We start from the raw sequence: 21985 nt of genomic DNA, 5'->3' as shown, positions 1-21985 counted from the left end.
ATATCAGATAACCCGATGTGATTGGTGCAGCTTGGATACAAGGGCATATTTAATGAGCATAATTAATTACTCGTTACTCATTACTTGACGCTAGAGTAAACTCACTGAGCAAATTCAATTTGTGCTCTCGCAAGAACTCTGGATTTCCTAGGTAATGACTGGTGATATTTGGTGTCCAAAAACTACAATTTCATTCAAAAATAAAAACATTTCATATTGATTCCAAAATTTGCAGTGCAAATATTCTTAAAAGGCCATTGGGAGAGAAAATGCATCTTGGGGAAACAATTATGGAACTTAAGTGAGTCACAACGAGACACTGAACACTCTTTTGTATGTTTCTTTTTTTCTTTTCTGCAATGCAAAAAACTAAACGGAAAAGAGCCAAATGATGAGTGTATGAAGCTCCACTCATCCCAAAATCTAAAGTATATAGACATTGGAACCTCTAAATTCTGAATTATTTAAATTAATAGTTTAATAGCTTTCTAATTCTACCTCTACCTCTTGCAGTAGAAGAATGTTTGGCTGTTTAAGCACGATCACGAAGACAACTACACTTAAAATGTTTAGGGTTTTAATGAGGCGTTAGGCACTAGTTACACACAGGAAATATGGGGATCTTTCTCAGATTGTGATGCTATAAAAATACAAAGCCATTTACAGAACCTGCAAAAAAACAAACAAATGTTATTTATTGTGTTCATTTTATTTTTCCCCTGATGTTCACTTATGTAACAAGATTTTGTGCACCAAAAAAATAATTATTTAGTTACCTATGACCATTTTCCACACTCTCTCTCTCTCTGATCCTTAGAATGAAACACTTCTTTTTAATGCTGTATGGAAGTAAAATAATGTCAAATGTTTTTGAAACAAAAAGCCTGTTGAATTGCACTACGTGAAAAAAAATAGGCATTGCATTAATCATGCTTGCATTTTAATGCATTGTATTTTTAGGGCTTGCATTTTTATGGGCTGAAATTCAGCATGGTTGAATATTTAAGCTGTGAATATTTCAATTAAAAACATTTCAAACACATTTTCATTATTAAAAATTCAATAATCCATATTCACCTTTCATATTTCACTTCCAAAATATTAAAACTGTTTAAAAATACAACCTATAATATTCAACAGGCAATTTTCGGTCCATTTTATTTCGCTTTGCAAAATTCGCTTCCTCAAATTCAGTGGTTCAAATTCGACAGTAAATTCAACGGAACTGCAGGAAAAGCAATAGACTACCGAGATACTCTCCATCTGCTGTTAGTCGACCTCACCAGCAGGTGGTGCAAAAGCGTGTGTTGTTGACGAAGACAGAGCAACAGTTAGAGCAAGCCATTCATTCATAAAACTCATTTAACAGCAATGCAAGTGTATTTGTGATTATTATGACGGCGGTTTTATGTTAAATTCAGTGTCTTCACGGTTACTTTGTGTAGCCTACAACCATCTTTCTCTACCTTGAACAAGATTATAATGTTATTCCCCGATGCGGATATACAGATCCAATATTACATTTTTGAGATTGACATATATTTCTCTTGGTTGTTTAGTTGCCTTAACTTTATATTGTGGCGATGTGCTGCATGCAAGCTATTAGGGTTTCCCTCAATACTTAAGGATTCCCCTGCTGGACATATAAAACGCTTAACGTATAGCTTAATGGACTAATTACAGTGATATAAAAGACCAAACTCGCAGGCAAGCAGATTGACTCAGAATAACGCGCAAAGTTTAATGCTGAGCGTTTCCCCAGTGATAGACTGGCATTGACGTTGGACATTCGCACATTTAGGGACCGTCTCTAAAGTGTACTATTTGGTATACACGTTTCTAACTTCAATAGCATTTGAATAGAACGACTTACAGTCATAAAACCAACTGTAAAGTGTTCATGTAGTGTCAGGCATAATGCGCACCCTTTGGATTTTTGATATTTATTCAAATAAATTAAAGTTTGCTATTGAAGTTAGAAACGTGTATGCCAATGTTTTATGCAACTTTTGAGACGGTCCCTAAATGTGCGAATGTCCAAAGTCAAGCCAATTTTACATTTATTAGGCTACATTTAGTCATTTATTTAGCAGACGCTTTTATCCAAAGCGATTTACAGTTAAACTAACAATAGGAGGACAACAATATGCAAGTGCTATGACTCTTCCCAGTTTAAGCTAATGCAATACACGTAGGCATAGCCTATACTATATATATATATATATATATATATATATATATATATATATATATACTGTAGAGAGAGAGAGAGAGAGAAAAGAGAGGAGAAAGTGTTAGTATTGATCAAGTGTTGATTTTATGCAGGGGTTTTCAAAGTGGGGGCCGCGGCCCCCTGGGGGGCCGCCAGGGGGGCCGCAGCAAGTTGGGGAAAAAAAGCGGAAAAAAGTAAAAAAAATATATATTTATATAAAATATTAAATATTTGCTAATATGAGTATTGTTATGAAATAACATTATAATAATTTGTTGCATAGCCTATCTTAACATTATACTTTTAATGTTAATATTTTAGAGATGAACTGATTGATCGGCTAGTGACAAGAATTGGCCGATTTTCACGTGATTTTCAGTCTGACATATGCTGATTCAAATGCACGCAGGCGCCGCATGAATAACATGATCGCGCAACATCAGCATCACACATGCACATAGAACGCACATGTAGGAAACCTTGTGAATTACGGCCGTTTCAGACCGCGAGCGGCGCGCGAGCAGCGCGATTCATTCACACTGCGAGCAGGAGCAGCGCGTGAGCGTCAAGCAGGAGCGTCGCATGAGCAGTAGTGAAGCGGAGGGTTTCGGCACCGAGTCTATTTTTGCTGTGCTGCTCACGCTCAATTAAAGTGAAGGCACACTTTTGATGGACAAAATAAATATGATTTCACACAAAAAGTACCTAAAATGCACATATTGCATGTAGCCTATAGTGTGTTTGAACAAGAACTGGAGTAGGATTTTTGTCTTCATTTTCTTTTCTGACATAGCCTACTAAAGAAAATGAAGACAAAAATATTTATAGAAAATAAACTTGTTTTTATTAGGCTAATCAGTTTGGGTAAAAGTGGTGTTTTATTATATATATAGGCTATATTAGGGCTGGTGGAATTAACGCGTTAATCTTTGCGATTAATTTGAAATGTTTAACGCGTTAAAAAAATAACGCATTTAACGCAGCACTTTTTTTTTTGCCTCGTTTTAATGATTTCCTGTTGCGGCTGCTATTAAAAAGCCGAAAATATGTGGATCGGGTTTCATTCTCGAGCAGCTTTAATGAGCGGGTCTTTTCCGCTCCGTGTGCGCCGCCGCACTCTCCGTTCCGTGTGTGTGTGTGTGTGTGTGTGTGTGTGTGTGTGTGTGTCGGCGCGCTGCGCGTTCTGCTCTGTCGTTCACGGCCCAAACGCTCCAATCATGTACCGATCACGCACTGGAAAAGCAAGTCCGCTCAAATAAGGTGAAATTTCTCTCTAGACTTCTGTTTGCTGCGCTGTTATGCATGCTGGGCAACAATGTTAAAGGGATAGCTCACCCAAAAATGAAAATTCTGTCATTTACTCTCCCTCAAGTTGTTCCAAACCTGTATGATTTCCTTTTTTCTGCTAAACACAAAAGAAGATATTTTAAAGAAGGTTTGTAACTAAACAGTTGCTGGTCCCCATTGACCATAGTATTTTATTATTCCTATATGGAAGTCAATGGGGTCCATCAGTCGTTTTGTTACTGACTTTCTTCAAAATATCTTCTTTTGTGTTCAGCAGAAGAAAGAAAGTCATAAAGGTTTGGAACAACTTGAGGAAGAGTAAATGAGGACAGAATTTTTAATTTTTGGGTGAACTATTCCTTTAAAATGACCTGCTCTGATCACATGCTCTGTGTAATAATAGCTTTTTTAGGACTATAGTTTATTTTTATAATTAGTAAAAAAAAAAAAAAAAAAATTGAAAAAAAAAATCTTAAATTGATTATGTTGATTGATTATTGAAAAAGAATAATACATTGATATATTGATGTTTAATATTATTTTAATATAGGGCTATTTTCTGTTCCTTTTTTTCTGGTGATTCTAAGTTTTAATTATTGATGATTACAAGCTTGGAGGAAATGCAATTAATTGCAATTAATTACAGCAAATTGTGCAAGTAATTAGTTATTTTTTTCTAATCGATTCCCAGCCCTAATATATATATAATATTTGTGTGTGCTGTAAAGTGGTAAGAAAAAATTAAATCAGAATCGGCTAAAATCTGTATCGGCAGGTTAAACTCAATGAAAAATCGGAATCTGCCTTGAAAATTGTAATCGGTGCATAATCTTTCTGGTATCAAACACCACCACATAATCTGATGTTCACCTAGATGTTTTATTTATTTATTTCTACACGTGCCGTAGTATTGTCGATGGGTTCAATAACACATCCTGCAAAAGGGGGGCCTTGGCCAGAACCTAGTGGTATTTGGGGGGCCTTGGCATGGAAAAGTTTGGGAACCCCTGGGCTATATCACGAAACGCTCAGCATGAAACTTTGCACGTTACGTTCATATTCTTAGTCCATCGAGCCTATATAGTAGCCTACAGCCTACATCCCCAATAAGGTGCAAGTTTGGTCTTTTATATCTCTGTATTAGTCCATAAACTACGTTAAGCGTTTTGTCCCGACAGAAGGGGAATCCTCGAGTGTCAGGTATATTGAGGGAAACCGATTATAATCCTGTTCATGTAGAGAAAGCTGATGACATGCTACACAGGGAAAGTAACAAGTTATTGAATGAAACATAAACACAGCTTTTGTGTCTTTATCATCTTTTCCGCATATATACTGACACAGCTCATTTTCATTTTATGAATGAATGGCTTGCTCTAACTGTCGCTCTGTCTTCGTCAACAACACGCGCTTTTGCACCACCTGCTGGTGAGGTCGACTAACAGCAGATGGAGAGTATCTCGGTAGTCTATTGCTTTTCCTGCAGTTCCGTTGAATTTACTGTCGAATTTGAACCACTGAATTAGTGGAAGCGAATTTTGCAAAGCGAAATAAAATGGACCAAAAATTGCCTGTTGAATATTATAGGTTGTATTTTTAAACAGTTTGAATATTTTGAAGTGAAATATGAAAGGTGAATATGGGTTATTGAATTTTTAATAATGAAAATGTGTTTGAAATGTTTTTAATTGAAATATTCACAGCTTAAATATTCAACTATGTTGAATTTCAGCCCATAAAAATGCAAGCCCTAAAAATACAATGCATTAAAATGCAAGCATGGTTAATGCAATGCCTATTTTTTTTCAAGTAGTGCAATTCAACAGGCTTTTTATTTCAAAAACATTTGACATTATTTTACTTCCATAATGCTGTGTCACTGAAGTCAGCATGAAATCAAAATTGACTATTCATGTTTTTTTCATGGAATATTGCAGCATTTATTGTAAGTGATTTATCGGTGTACATAATTGTATTTAAATGAATGTACCCTTGTTATCATTAATCAAAATAACCTCCCTCTCTCTTGCTATGACATTTCTTCTCTACTCTGATGACGTTTACTGGCAAGCAGGCGGGACGACCCGTCACTCAAATGAGATCGACCAATAGCAAATCACAGCCATCCAATCAATTCCCGATAGACAAAATCAAGTCCCGCCCTTTTTTTATCTCGTTTGAGAAGTCGCTTCACACTAAATTCCATAACAATAGGGAAGAAAAGTCTTCCGCAACTTCAGTTTCATGCCAAATTCAATATTATGTAAACGCCATCTTCACACATTATCAAATGAGACATATAGAAATTAAATTTACAGGCTTTTTGTAACAGTAAATCACATGAAGCAAAAATATTGCTTCCTGCACTATAGAGATTTTTCCAAATCAAATACTGTCTTTTTTTTTTTTAAGAAATGGAAAAAAAGGAGAAAAAAATAATAATAAAAAAAATTATATATATATATATATATATATTAGGGGTGGAGCCGAACCCGAATACGGTATTCGGAAAGGCACAAATAATGTGTTTTTTACGAATACTTATTTCGAACAAATACTTTTAAAAATATTTGTATTCGGGAACAAGAAAAACTTTATATTAAAAAGCTGCGTTTCCTCATGAGACATGGCGACCGGCGGTGCTGCTGATGTGGTGGCTGAAATATTTTGGATTAGGCTAATGTCACGTTGTCATAAGGGGTAGTTCACATAGCGTGTTTTTTGCGCGTGCAGATTTCAAATGTAGGCGCGCAGCAAGCGCGCTTATAATAGAAGCGAGCGGCGCGCTGCATAGCAACGACAGACGCCACAGGAGGGCAAGCGCTTGTGGACAGGAGAAAACGGTGCGAACTGCGCTCTTCATGATGACGAGGAAGTATCAGCAAAGAATTCATTGATTTCTAGCCCTTGCATTAGCTTTAGATATATTTATGGAGATGAGAAATGAAATAAAAAGCCGTCATTATGTCATTATCCGTCAGAAAAGCAGTTCTAGGCTTATTCTTGGCTGGATAACTCTTAGCAGGTTTAAAAAGCTCTTTTAAAATTAAATATGAATGCAGTTTTGGATTAAATAAAAGTACAGTCAAGTCAAATAAAACATGTTTTATCTCCTGTTTGGTAACACTACAATAAGATACCATTCATTAACGTTACTTAATGCGTTATCTAACATCAACACATTGAGTGAACAATATATTTTTACAACATTAATTAATGTTTGTGAATGTTATTTAATACAAATACTTGATTGGTCATGTTTGTTCACTTCATTCATTGTGCATTAAATAATGTTAACATAAATAATGTTAACTTTTGATTTTAAAAATGTATTTTTAAATTAACCCCAAGGAGAATAATTGCGACAGTATATAGCCTAACTATTGTTTATTGTTAGGTAATTTTATCTAATGTTATCTAACAAATGGAATATTATTGTAAAGTGTTTTTAATACTACAGTTTCCATCTTTGTAACCGTGATATACGCTTTAATATATGTAAATTTAATCTAAATTAAGCTTCGGTACCGAAATTGTTACCGAGAACCGTGGATTTTCACAGGTATTGGTACCAAATACTGAAATTTTGGCACCGTGACAACACTAGTAGCTCTGTTAGCTCGGTAATTTAGACAATAGGCTGTTGACAGAGTAACGTTAACATATGTAATGGCTGTTATGTTATTTTCTTTTCAATGACGTTCCTTGTTACATGTTCATTGCTGGATTTATGGAAAAACATCAACCAATATTGCATATCCATAATTATTATAATGGATATAATTAAAGAATACTTACACTATAACGTAAATTAGAAGTGTAACGCAAAAAAACTGGATTTTTACACCTATTTTGAATTTTACTCGAATACAAATACAAATACAAATACTTTTCCCCTCTCAACAAATACAAATACAGATACAAATACCGGCTGCTTTGCACACCCCTAATATATATATATATATATATATATATATATATATATATATATATATATATATATATATATATATATTAGGGCTGTCAAACGGCTGTCAAAACATCCAAAATAAAAGTTTGTGTTTACATAATTTATGTCTGTGTACGGAGTATAATTGTTTTCTATATATAAATACACACACATGCATATATATATTTAAGAAAATGTGTTATTTATATATAAAATATTTATATATAATATAAATTATGTATAATATTAATATATATACACAGTATATACATGCAAATATTTCTTAAATATATACATGCATGTGTGTGTATTTATATATAGAAAATAATTATACACCATACACACACATGTATTATGTAAAAACAAACTTTTATTTTGGATGCGATTAATCGCGATTAATCGTTTGACAGCCCTAATATATATATATATATATATATATATATATATATATATATATATATATATATATATATATATATATATATATATATATATATATATATATATATATATATATATATATATATATATAAAATGGGCGGGCCACATTTCTGAACACCGTATAGGCATTGCTGACGTGTAAATGTGGGCGGTCATGCGGTAATGTATTCATAAAAATGCTCTCCATCACCAGCAACATTATCAACTGAATCTCATTCTGAGGGCTTGAAGCTGTAGAAAGTGTTAAATAGCATGTGGGCGGATCCTTTATTATATGCAAAAAAAAAAGAGTGAAAACTGTTGAGTATGATGCAGTCTAGCAGGATTACCGACACACTGACCCAAATACATTTCCTGAATCCCTTTATCCTTTCAGGGAGCAATCCCTGACAGATCTTCAATTCAGGGTCATTTTCATGCCAGCGGGAAACACTTAATGCTGTAAAACAAAACTAATCCTCAATAACAAGAGCTTTCCTGCCAGGGCCAGTGAGCTTAGGACACTAATTCTGTAAATGAAAAACACTTGTGTATAGATCTGAAGCAATTGTTGAGATTTACGTGGGGCCTTTGGATACTTTCAAAGCCTTTGACATTTTCCATGTCTTCTTTGCAAGATAATGATATCTGACCATCATCACAGCTTCAATACAGCAGTTGACACTGGATGGATTCATGTTTGAAATGAACAAGTGACTAAATGAGAACACGGAGAGGAAAGATCAGGGTTACCGAAATGAAAACCCTCTCTCGCATCCTCGCATGCATTAGCACAGAGCGTCCCTTCCTGTAGCATCTCAGCAGGAAAGGATTTGTGCGTTATAATCACGCAGCTGGCACCTGCTTTGTCATTCTCCTCTTTGCCTGGCACTACCCGTCAGTGACACCCTTGCCTTTCAGTCACAGCCGCTGCATTTCTAATCCAATCAGCATTTTAATCTGTATCGGGCAGCTATGCTTCACTGCAGGGTGCATTTGCTGCAAGACTTCCTCCTAAGGACGAGCACTTCCTGTGACAGACAGGGATCAACACTGGGAAATATATGGACACGAAACATTAACCATCCACTATGACAGTAAACCATGTTAGTGTACTATCAAAAAGAAACTTCAATTTGTTACATTTTGTGGCACTTACACAGAATAAAGTACTAGGACCAGGCATTGCATCTGGGGCCTATTGCACCGGTTATACATAAGGTACAACCTATCCTAGTAAGGCATAAATGGGTAAGATACAATTGAGGCTACAGATTACAGATTATTACGTAATCCTGTGCATTAACTAAGTATTTACATAATCATCAGGGGCAATGCATGGAATAAAACGGCAGAACAATTGGATTATATCAGTGAACTGACAGACTTTAATTCTTTAGACTTTAGACAAACAGAATATGATAATCTTGTACACTCATATACAGTAACAAAAAATTATATATTAGAGATGCACCGATGTATCGGCCAACAATTGGTATTGGCCGATAAAAGCTATTATTTTCACTATCGGCCATCGATAAACAAGAACAAAATACAAAAACAAATACTCTCTGATTATATAATCCGTATGTCAGTCAGCATCGTCAACTTCATCTTTGCATCCTACACTGACTCGGAAAACAGTAGTTTATTAATAAATAATTAAAATGTACTAATAAATAAATAAAAATTAAAATCTCCTTGCTATTTTTTCCTGACACATTCATAATCATTACTTTTGCCGGTGCTTTGCGGCAATCTTTATGTGTGCGCTTGAGTGAGGAATAGGCTTATGCCTATGTGTTAAAAGGCTCATTATGTTTTAGTAATTAGTAATTAAATTAATATAAATGTGAGATTAGTCGACTAATGGCTTGAATGAACGACTACTAGTTGACTAGAATAAACTTTAGTTAGGGGCATCCCCCTTTTGACAATCTAATATACTAAGCAACACAACTGTTTTCAACATTGAAAATAATAAGAAATGTTTCTTGAGGTTTCTCTGAAGGATCATGTGACACTAAAGACTCGAGTAATCACTGCTGAAAATTTTAAATGTATTAAAAAAGGAAACATAGAGATTTACAACATTTGTATACTTTCAAAGCCTTTATGACATTTTCCATGCCCTCATTTCAAGATAATGATATCTGACCATCACTATAGATTTATGTTAGAAATGAACAAATGACTATTATTCACAATATTTCTGTTTTAATGTATTATTGATCAAATAAATGCAGCCACGGTGAGCATACAAGACTTCTTTCAAAAAGGATTGTGGGTAACAAATTATTATTCAAAAAAAATAACAACAATGTAGGTCAGGATCTGTTTGACTTAAACCACCTGCAAATATGTAGTAGATAGTCTTCACTTAGAACAGCAAAAAATGGATATTATGTCAGAAAGGCCTTGTTTACATCTTAAAAGCCATGTCCAGATTTACTTATGGACGACTATATAACTGAATCAAGCAAGATACATACGAAAATTTAATAAGGCTGAATAAGCAGATGCAACATAACACAACATTTTGTCAACTCATCAGCGTTTACTTTTTGCATTACCATACTGAGATGCAACACAGCAAAAACGTATGCAAAAAGTCCTCTTCTTGATTGTAATGCTGCTCCACCTCCCAGCTTCTCGCCATTACAGAGTCAACAAGCTATTAAGCCCCTGCAGCCCCTGACATCAGCGTATACTCAACACAGCATGAAAAATGGAATTATGTATAATTCTGCTTAAGAATTATAAAACTGAAATTTTAAATACTTTGAAGTAAATTAATTTCAGGATTTGGCAGTGCTGGTGCCCCAGGCCAAAGAGGTCCAGATATCTGCCACTCTCGTCTCCGTCCAGGTGAAGCCTGCCGCAGTCGGTTAGGGAATTTCTAGAACGAGGGCTCGCGTTGACAGCACGTCAGCCCAGCTGCCAGTTTTTCAGGAGGATTATTATCTCGTACCCACGCTCAAGTGCTTTGCAACTAGTGACAAGGGAGAAAGAGCGAAGCGGGGGAGGCTAAAACGGCAGGGCAATCAAAAAAAAAAATCTTGTCTTGAGAGTGCGAAGCAGCTAAGAGCGGGACGCAGACATGAGTTGACTAGAGAAGCTTTAGCGGGATTAGGGAGCGCCAGCGCTAATTCAAAATGGTGTCGGAATGCTGCTGTTTACAGCTTTCGCTTTCAGCTGTGCTAACTCACCGTCTTTGGCAGAATTTATGGATGTTAGGCGATTATGCGTGCCACCTTCAAAAAGAAGTGGGGGGGTGGGAATGCCACTTTACTGCGATTAAAGGCGTTCGCCACTTGCAGTGTGGAGAACGTTCCTGCGGTGGCTCGCCTGCGCTGCAGAGATAGACTTCTTCAGCCGCACCTGCCATCGACGGGAAACGGGTGAAGCGGGATGGATACACCACACCTCTCAGAGGTCTGTCACGAAGATACCCCCCTCCCAAAAAAAAAAACCTCCTGCTGGGGTAACAGCAGTCTGAGCAGACATGCCAACTGCCTGCATTATCCCTCTCCCGTGGTCTGACTGTGTCACACGGCAAGTAAAGCCTGACTGCAAACACTCTGTGCGCCTTTTATTGCCAGCTTCTGATCCCTTTGGCAAACGGCGCTTCCTTGTAATGAGGTAAATATAAATACTGGGGCATCTGACACACTGGGTTGATCCTATTTGCTATTAGACAGAAGATAGCTCGTCTGTAACCTCAATGTGTGCGAGATAGCTAGTGTTTATGTGTGTGTGCACTTGTGTATAGATGGGAGGGGAGCTCCCAATGTAGAATGTTTATTTATGATGATCGCACAGTAATTAGCACTGGGTCGCCATTAATCCTCACAGCCTGTGTCTGGCCTTAGCCAGCGACGGAGATTGACACAACGCGGACCAGCCCCTCATGCCCTGACGGAATACTTGTGGCATTGATTTAGTTAACCGCTTCCATACCACACATCTAAGAGACTTTGTTGGACTTTGAATCAGGGATGTGCGCGATTCAGATTTGAATTGAGAATGCCTTTTACATTCAGTTTCTGAATTTCAATTGAATTTGGAATAAGGTAGAGAATTGGAATTTGAATGTAAGGAAATGGAGTTCAAATGAATTGAAATGCAAAGAAATGTATAACTAATTTTTAAGTAAGAGAAATAACTACAATCTAGATGGACAGACAGTCAGACAGACCAATAGATATAGACAGACAGACCAATAGATAGACAGACAGACAGAGAGATAGACAGATATATAGACCAATAGACCTTATTCAGAGTAGGGCCATGACAGGTATGAAAGCGAGGCTGTGAGGGTTAGACTTACTATGTTTTCAATGTCATCTGCTGTAAAAAGCTGTATAAAGCTCTTAGTTCACTTCCACAGCTCTTGTTGTCTGAGTTTTTTGTCTACTGAAATTTCTTGGAAAGATATTTTTGCAGGGTTTTGTCAGCAGAACAATAGAAAAAAATACATAAATAACAGTACAACCCACTGAAGAGATGTATGTCTATGTCCAGCCCTCACAGCCTCGCTTTCATTCACATAAAAAAAAATCAAAGATGGCGCTGCTGTGAATAAGGTCTATAGATAGATAGATAGACAGAAAGACATACAGACAGATAGAGTGATGGATATAACAAGAGTCAGACAGATAGACAGGTATCTAGACAGACCGACAGACAAACAGACCGACAGATAGATAGACAGAGACAGAGAGATAGACAGACAGACCAATTGATTGATAGATAGACAGACGATACACAGACAGACAGACTGCAGTGGTTGAGTCACTATTTCCCAGAATGCATAGCAATATTTCAAATAAAATAAACTTTTGTGGACCAGGGTGGAAAAACGCTTCACTTCCCAGAATGCATTACCTGAGCATGTACTCTAAATGCTATGCCAAAGCTCCATATTCAATATACCTTCCCATACAAGGACTAATGTCCAGTGAAATATTCGAAATGTAGATTTAATAGAAACAGACAAAATGGAAAACGGTGCTTGGAAGTGTATTATAAATCTGTCTCCGGCTCAAAATGAAACATGAATTGAGTCTGAAAGATAGTGGAGTGTAAATCTGCTGCGTGCGAACAACGTTAACTGTACACCGTGGAACAAATCCCCTCTTTTCAGAGACACAAGCGTTAAATTATCAGCCCGGCCAAGCCACCATGGATGCGGTCCCAGTGTTAATATTTCCCTTTGCAATCCTTTGTTTTCGCATCATAATGGAGCATGTACCAAAAACATTCATCTCCATCTCCTTCCCCTGAATCACTGGACCCAAAGTGAATAAACAAAAAGGCAATTCTTCAAGCCAGTGAGTGAGCAACCCTCTTAGTACAGCTTATATGAACAAAGCAAGAAGAGAAGAGAAGCTGAACAAAGTGAGGGAGTCAAATAGAGAGGAATTATCTCTCTAAAGCTGTCAAGGTGGCTGGGTTATTCTCTTGTTCTGAATACAGTATGATAGAGAGAATACAAATATTGCATTTAATGGCATATTCTTTAGTCACTGAATTTAAAACGACACCACATATTATTAATGGAGGAACAGTCTTGCAATTTGTTTTGTTCCAAACACTGTATTCAACGTTAATATACAACAACATTATGGTGTTTTTTTGTTTTGTTTTTTGGACTGAGATTCTACAAATATTGCATTCCAGGAAATAAGGTGACTCAACCATGGTAATCAACCAAATTCATTTAGTGTTAATATGCAACTAGGTTAAAAATGTTTCCTTGAGAGTCATTGTTTAAATACTGCTGTGCATTCAAATGTAAGGCTTTTTAAGAACTGCACAAATAAAATGAATACTGTAAGTCCATTCAGAACAAACCAAAACAATTCAATATGTATTAAAAATGGTTTATGTACCAATACATACGAATAAGTGATAGAGCGATATTATATTTTGACAATATAATAAAAATGCGTTTAAAGAAAGAGAGATTGCAACAAAAAAAATCTAGATTTATTGCAGATATAACCCATTTTTTTTAAACAAATTTTGCTGACTGCAAAATCCCCTGAATGCACAGGAATACTGTAATCAACCAAATTTGATAAAAACATTACAACTACGTCACAATGTTTCATCATCAAAGATTCCTCAAATAATGCATTGCATTCTGGAAAATAATTACTTAACCACTGTAAACAACCAAATGTTTAACATTTCTTTGGCAGTGGCTCTTCAAAAATTGTTGTGCATTCTGGGAAAAAAGGTGACTCAACCACAGTAGACCAACCCTCTATGGACTCACTGAAGCTTGGGTCGTCATTGGCTGGTAAATGTCTTATTTTATTCGCCAGACTTTTTACACGGAATGCATAAACAATGCAAATGGTAAAAAAAAAATAAAAAAATCAAACATTATTAAAGACAAGTCTGTAATAAAATAAGAACAAACAGTAAAACTACAAGCCACAAATTAAAGCAATAGAACAAAGATACAAATATAATAAACAGTGCTTTTCTGTTTTTTTCAGGTTGTAACACGTCTTTCTTGACTGTTTACGATCACTTAAGGCATTACCGACCATGTCTACTAGGACACTCGCCAAGACGGGCATTTTGACGTAACTTTGTGTGAAATTGTCTGGACTTAACTTGTCCGGGATTACTTTCTCCCGATCCAATCACTTTGATGGATAAAAATAAAACAAGCATGTAACAACCTCAAATGGAGGGAAAACAGCGGAGTACAGATACATCACTAACAGTTTACTCAAGTACACAAATTTTTAAACTACTTAAAAGTACAATTTCTGATAAAACAAGTTAATTCCAGTAACAAGAGTATTTGTAGTTAATCAGTTCACACCTCTGTCAATAAAGTAACTTAACAATGTGAAAAAATGCCTTTTTTATGGACCACTTCCATACAGCACGGCCAGAGTTACACGATGGGCCATTTTCCTACGGCATGTTGGTAAAGAGGGGAAGAAGCAAATCTCACTTTTTGCCTGCTGCATGCAGTCGATAAGACCTCAGAGAGAGCGTATGAAAAAAATGGGGGAGGGAGTGCAAGAGAGAGAAAACGAATGAGGGGGGACTGAGGAAAATCACAAATCTTGGAGAGCGACTCTGACTTCATTTGCCAATAGCTGAATGGTTTTGAGGCTTTGGCTAAAGCACTTTCTGCACCATTGCCCCTTGCCGCGCCGAGCAAGCCCTTTCCATTTAACGTAACTTTATTCGTTTTTTGACACCAATGGGGGTTAATCAAGGTGTGAACTCAGCGGATAAAGGCAGTTGGTGTTGCTGCCCATCCAAATGGAGCCAATGCACTTCAGATTCCCACTTCAATGCTGTTTGAACCATTATGATCTCTGTCCAGTCATTTACAAAGGATAGATGGCTGAAGGTAGGGCAGTGGAAAATGGCCCTGCTTGGGCATTATCTCTCTCTGAAAGTGACTGAACGTGGCAGTAGAGGATAACCTGTGCTTTCATCCTCAAATATTATGGCGTAACTAGAATTGTGTACAAACAGACGCGTCTCGTCTTCGACAACTATAGCCATGCGTGAAGCGGAAAAACTGACAACAGCGTGGAAACAAGTTCTTAACCACCCACTGATCCGGAGTCTGCTTATACATACCTTTCCTTGAGGCTCCGCATCATAACTTTTACTTATCGAAAATGTCAGGGATCAACTGTGAAAATTATACGGGAAGACAGAACTTAAAAGCAAGACATTTCGAAAGCTTTTCCGAGAAATGGAATGGATGCTGTACCATGGTATTTGATCATTCACACACTGAAACCATTAATATCAGTGAGCAGTTTCTTCAGTATTTAGCATGTATAAAAATATCATGAAATTGGAAAGAATACCAAAGAAGACACCAACCTTCTTCTCTAGTTGTGTGATCTGTTCCCTGTAGAAAGCATCCAGCGCCTTCAGCTCTGCCTCCTTATTCTCCAGCTGTTTCCCCTGCAATGAAGTAAATGAGTTTTGTGTCATTCAATTGCTCATCTTGACCAATTCCAGGGTTATTGCAAAATTTCTTGTTTTGTAAAAAAAAAAAAAAAAAAAATAATATATATATATATATATATATATATATATATATATATATATATATATATATATATATATATATATATATATATATATATATATATATATATATATATATATATATATATATATATATATATATATATAAAATAAATATATAAAATAAAAATACATGTACATGTACATTTTTTTAATAAATATTTTGCCAACAAAAAATAAAATACAATTTTACGTAAAAAAAAGGTAAAAAAAAAAAAATTGCAAATAAAAACACAAATTATTTTTAGGTTGCTCATTTTCAACAAATTGCAAAAAATAAGAATAAATAAATAATAAAAAATATAGGAAAAAAAATACTTGAGCCAATACATTTTTAAAATTTTAAAAATTTAATTTCTAGCAAATAAATAAAATTGCCAAAAAAATATATATTAAAATGATTTTTGGTGAAGCCAGTTAAAATGTTGGTAACTACTGGCTCGACTGAGCCAGTAAGGGGAAAGAAAATATTGTTGAGTCTAGAATCCATTGATTAACTTCCTTAGAAATAAATGTGAGGCCAAAGAAAAAAAGTCACATACTGCCCAGGCTCAAGCCCTGTGATCTAGTTGGTGATATTAATAATAAAATTAAAATAAAAATCCACAAAAAACCATAAGGCTTATAAGCTCAGGACATTGAAAGAACAACTGTCATCATCAGAATTTCACTATTTGTTGGCATTTCTAGAAGATTCGTCAAGGTTTTCAGATTTCTGGGCACCGGATTAGCAAATGCTTTCGGCAACATATGTCCCGACTGGTACAAAACTGTTGACCAAACTCAAGAGAGGCCGGACGTAGGACATCGCACAGCGCAGCTTCACTCAAACAGCATGGAGCAAAAGCTCTTAAAACCGTTCTGCCGACTCTGCCAGAGACTTTAGGAAATGGACAGCTGGTGTTAGATTTTCAACCCTCGAAAAAATCATTGAGGAGGATTTACAACACGGAGGGATTCCAAAAATAAACAGAGAAAATGAGGACACAATTTAAAGGTGATTTCGTCCATGCTTGTGACGCTCAAACAGGTGTGCAACAACTGAATGTGATCGGTGAGGTTGGCATGGATTATGCATGCACAAAGCAGGGGGGGGATTGCCTGAGATGATATGGACTATTTATGAGCATGCAAACATCTGTGCTTTTGAAAAGCAATAGGAGTGATAACCTTACACAACACTGAGGGATGTACAAGCATACATACAAAAATTAGTTCAAAGCTGCAAAAAGAACAAGTATTCAAACAATATTCGACAAGGGAGCGAAGAAAGCGACATGCTCGCACACATGCGCTGGCTCATCCCCCCTGTAATTAGCATCTCTCTCATTCCGTAACTATGTACGAGGCACGGATACATTAGGCCCAGCGGGATACGGCACTCACACTGTCGTGCTTTCTCACATAGACGCACGTGCACGAGAGGCGCCCCTTGATGCTGACCGGGAGAGAGGCGCATCTACGGTAGGAGCCAGACAACAGTGCACAACAAAGCACAACCCCAAATTACGGGCATACATAATCACCCCCTTCCCTCTGCCTCCTGTCTCGAGCGAGCAGTAAATCACCTCCATCAGCATGAGCATCATATGCAATTTTCTAGCTGGGTAGCTCCGAAAACCGCCACGGCGGCCGCCACGGTTTGCATGCTCACAATCAGGGCTTAATGCATGAAAACCAAAACACCATGTTTAAATGAGGAGGGAACAAGACGCGGAGAGATAGGAAGAAAGAAAGAGTGAATAAGAGAAAAATGTAACAACGACTGTGGAATAGGCCGTGCTTACCCAGGCATCCAGTTCAGAGGCAGGCTTGAGAAAGAGAGAATGAGAGGAGGAGGAAGAAGAAAACATCACTTAAGACATAGCTAAAGAAAAACACTTAGACCAGAGATAGCTTCTTAACATATCGACGACGCGTTTGAAAATCTACATCCATATGTTAATTATTAGGTTTGAAGAAGATATGAAATGACATTTGTGGGGCATTTAAATCTCGTAATGTAAAGAATTTGTAAGTGAATCTAAATCGCGTACTTCACTAATATATGGTAGGTTGAAAACAGTGTGTCCGAATTCAAAGTACTTAGAAAGAAGAAGATGACCTAGTACTTCTGACGAGATTCGCAAGTGTGCATACGATGGACACTTCACTATCCCATGAGGCCACGGTCTATGGGCGGGTAAATGTATGGGCTTTTTCAGATCTTTCAATCTAACGGACGAAATAAGCTCACGCAATTTACATATGAACGCACCGAAGACGACGGAAAAACACACGGAGAGCATCAGCTTTCATTTCTGCTCTGACAGGACAATACAAAGGGGTAAAAATCAAATACATTTAAGATGAAAGAGGGACACGAGCAGCACAGATATTTGGGGAATCCTTTGATGAAGAAAATGCCTAGTAACTGCATAACAACACCCAAGCAAACACTTAAAACATCTTAGCAACTGCATAGCAATAAAACACCCACGGCACCCTAGCATCACATTAGTTTACCTGCACTTCTTTACATTCTTCATCATAAAATGTAAAAATCTAGTCAACTTTAATTATTTCTCCCACTCACATGGCCTTGGTTAAATCAGCATAAAAGAAAAGACATTTCTAGGCAATGAAAGATCACGAAAACACTTTTAGAACAACACGCAATGATGAATCATGCACAATATGCCCAAGGACATAAATTAAGAAAGTAAATGGGGTCAATTTTGATTTTAATGTTGCTTTTAAGCACTGTTTTTTGCTTTTATAGACAGAATCCTCTCGGAGCACTGCATCTTCTACATCTTATGTCCACTTTTTGTACTTGACCAGTTAAATATCAAACATGAAATGGAGACTGTAAATGGCCAAGCATGAATCTCCTAGGGCTCGTAATTGCAACTGTAAATTGGGTGCTAACAAATGTATAATGTAGTATGGAATCACTCCTCATTATAGGAGCAGCAGCAGGGCGTTTCGCACGTATTTAATGAACAGGAAGGAGAGGGTAATCTGGTCTGCTTGCTGAAGCCAAGTGCTCAACACTGCCAGAGCTCATATGGATCTTGATAAGGCTGACTTAAAACCAAGAGCTGAGCATCAGAGACCACCTAGAAATATAGAATATAGTTCATTCAGCTCATGTTGTTAACAGAAATTAATTAATTATCATTGATTGTCAATTTTACTCCTTAGTTGTTGTTGCATTCACGAGAATAAGCGTTGTTAACTAAAACTATTAACCTTAAACTAAAATCCTTAACCTTAATCTATAATAAAACTGAATTTTTTTTTACAAAAAATATTAAATGCAAAACTTAAACTTAAAATTTTAAACAAATATTAGAAATGTTGCTTTAGCAACTACCTGAAATATTTACGTTGGATAACTACAATTACTAATATTATGACTGAAATAAATATAAATCAAAGCTAAATACAATTATATTAAAAATGACAAAAGCACATTAAAAAATGAAAATGAAAACTGAAAATATAAAAGCTAATTCTAAATATTAATGAATACTAAAAAAGTATATAAATTAGGGATGGGGCCGATCCGATCCAGTATCGGTATCGGGACCCGATACCAGCGTAATTCACGTATCGGATTTTCCCGATCCAACCTGCGGAGATATCCGATATCCATTAATCATGTCTGCGCTTTAACGTTGTCTGCTGAAATCCAAAAGTGATTCCCGCCGGCCAGTCTGCTAGCTGGCTGGAAACTGCGGAATGGATTTCCTGAACGGAGGCGCGGCTCAATGAGACACCGAGTTATAAGACACGCTCCTGCTCAGGAAATCCATTCCGCAGTTTGCGGCGAGCCACGTCCGTTGCTTTAGCAACTACCTGAAATGTTTACGTTGGATTACTACAATTACTTATATTATGACTGAAATAAATATAAATCAAAGCTAAATACAATTATAATAAAAATGACAAAAGCACATTAAAAAATGAAAATAAAAACAAAAACTGAAAATATAAAAGCTAATTAAAAATATTAATGAATACTATAAAAGTATATAAATAATACTAATAATGATGAGAATGAATAGCATCTTTATTAGCCAATCACAATCAACTATATTCTATCAAACTAATCTAAGAGGCTATTTACACGACATTGTTTTCAACTGAAAAAGGAAAACTTTTTAAAACCTTTTGGCTGTTTATTTAAAGGGATAGTTCACTTTGAAATTAATTTTTGATATGTTTTAGCTTACCTCAAGGGCATCCAAGATGTAGGTGTCTTTGTTTCCGCAGTAGTTTCAATTTTGATATTTTTAGGTCAAACCGTTCTTGTCTGTCAGTCATACAATGCAGGTCGATGGTCACTGGCTCAAAACACAAGCACAGAGTCCAAATTAAAACAATTCCCCATCGTCCAAATGAAACAATTCCCCATCATAAGTACACATTGATGGCCTAAGACAAGAAACGAGCGGTTTGTGTGAGAAAACGAACAGTATTTATATCGTTGTTATATCTTGAAAACAGCACACGTCCAAATGATCTGACGGCGCGGGCGGGTATAGATGTATACATAGATGTTGCCTTGGCTACGGTTTCGTTCCAATGAACTGCAGTAGCGAAGGCGACATCTAGTGTATTCATCTATACCCACATAGAGATATACACTAGATGTCGCTTGGCTACGGTTTCGTTCCAATGAACTGCAGTAGCCAAGGCGACATCTATGTATACATCTATACCCGCCCGCGCCGTCAGATCATTTGGACGTGTGCTGTTTTCAAGAAATAACAACGATATAAATACTGTTCGTTTTCTCACACAAACCGCTCGTTTCATGTCTTAGGCCATCAATGTGTACTTATGATGGGGAATTGTTTCATTTGGACGATGGGGAATTGTTTTAATTTGGACTCTGTGCTTGTGTTTTGAGCCAGTGACCATCGACCTGCATTATATGACTGACAGACAAGAACGGTTTGACCTAAAAATATCAAAATTGAAACTACTGCGGAAACAAAGACACCTACATCTTGGATGCCCTTGAGGTAGGCTAAAACATATCAAAAATTAATTTCAAAGTGAACTATCCCTTTAAACGGCAATAGTGTTGGGGGGGTGGGGGGGTGGGCTGAAAACACAAAACGGTGAAAATGGTAACATTATCGTCTCTGTAAACTACAAAATCGTGAATTTAACAAAACGGTGACATCATGTGCTTAGCAGCATAATACAGTGTTTTTAGTCGTTTTCGCCGATCTGTGTGAACGGGGATCGTTTTGACAGTGTTGTCGTCTATATGTGAAAAACGTAAAGGAAAATCTTTTCCATTTTTAACTCATCGTTGTTATATAAATGTACCCTATGGTTCATTTCCATTTTCATCCTATTTTTGGTCTTTAATGTGCCATTACATATGGAATATTTACACATAAAGCATTTGCTCATCTGCAATACATTGCAAAAATGTTATCAAGATGTTTTTACTACATATACAAAAAAACATTTAACCATTTACTGCTTTCCTAAAATGGCAAAACAGCAATATGATAAAAACCAACATTGTTTAATAAATAATGAAATGTATTAATAACAATAAACACTTCTTCTGCCAAGTAATATAGTTTGTCAGCCTATCTGTTGGCTATTAATATAAATTGGCACATTAATATAGATTTCAACTGATGTGCAGTCAGAGGCATGAATATATTGGCTATTTTTAAACACCTTTGATTGCAGCTCATCCAATAAGATTTTAGTGTCGGTCCTATACATTTTAATAAAAAAGAAAAATGAACATTTATAGGTAGATTTTAATATAAAATGGCATTTACAAAGCTACTAAAGTTGTTACCATGATGCAAGACAAGACAGCCTAAAATAGCCTCTCGAGGACCTAAAAGTGACTCAACGACAACTCTTAGCTGAAGAATCAAGAGTTTGCTCCCTGCTGGTCTGATGACGGCAAACTCATCACTCAGTCTCAAAGAACTCTCAGAGCCTGTTGAGAGCCACACACATACAGCTCCTGACTGCACACAAGCCTTGTCATTTCTTTATTTATC

The 21985-nt window shown here is 36.4% G+C and overlaps 1 protein-coding gene across 2 annotated transcripts in view; it reads right to left on the bottom strand.

Moving 5' to 3' along the window:
• Nucleotides 1-21985, bottom strand: part of chchd6a (coiled-coil-helix-coiled-coil-helix domain containing 6a) — a 76186-nt gene that overhangs the window by 37213 nt on the left and 16988 nt on the right. Inside the window, exons 6-7 of one of the 2 annotated variants that reach the window (XM_081386307.1) lie at nucleotides 17741-17764; nucleotides 15744-15827 (exon numbers count right to left, since the gene is read on the bottom strand). In XM_081386307.1, coding sequence (XP_081242433.1) covers nucleotides 15744-15827; nucleotides 17741-17764 — 108 coding nt within the window. The remainder of the gene's footprint in view (nucleotides 1-15743; nucleotides 15828-17740; nucleotides 17765-21985) is intronic. The other variant, XM_081386308.1, reaches the window with a different exon arrangement.

This window comes from Scardinius erythrophthalmus (genome assembly GCF_964197995.2).
Source record: "Scardinius erythrophthalmus genome assembly, chromosome: 15".
In the NCBI taxonomy this organism is placed as follows: domain Eukaryota; kingdom Metazoa; phylum Chordata; class Actinopteri; order Cypriniformes; family Leuciscidae; genus Scardinius; species Scardinius erythrophthalmus.
The sequence above is the reverse complement of the archived record's forward strand: the minus strand, read 5'-3'. Positions and strand labels throughout refer to the sequence as shown.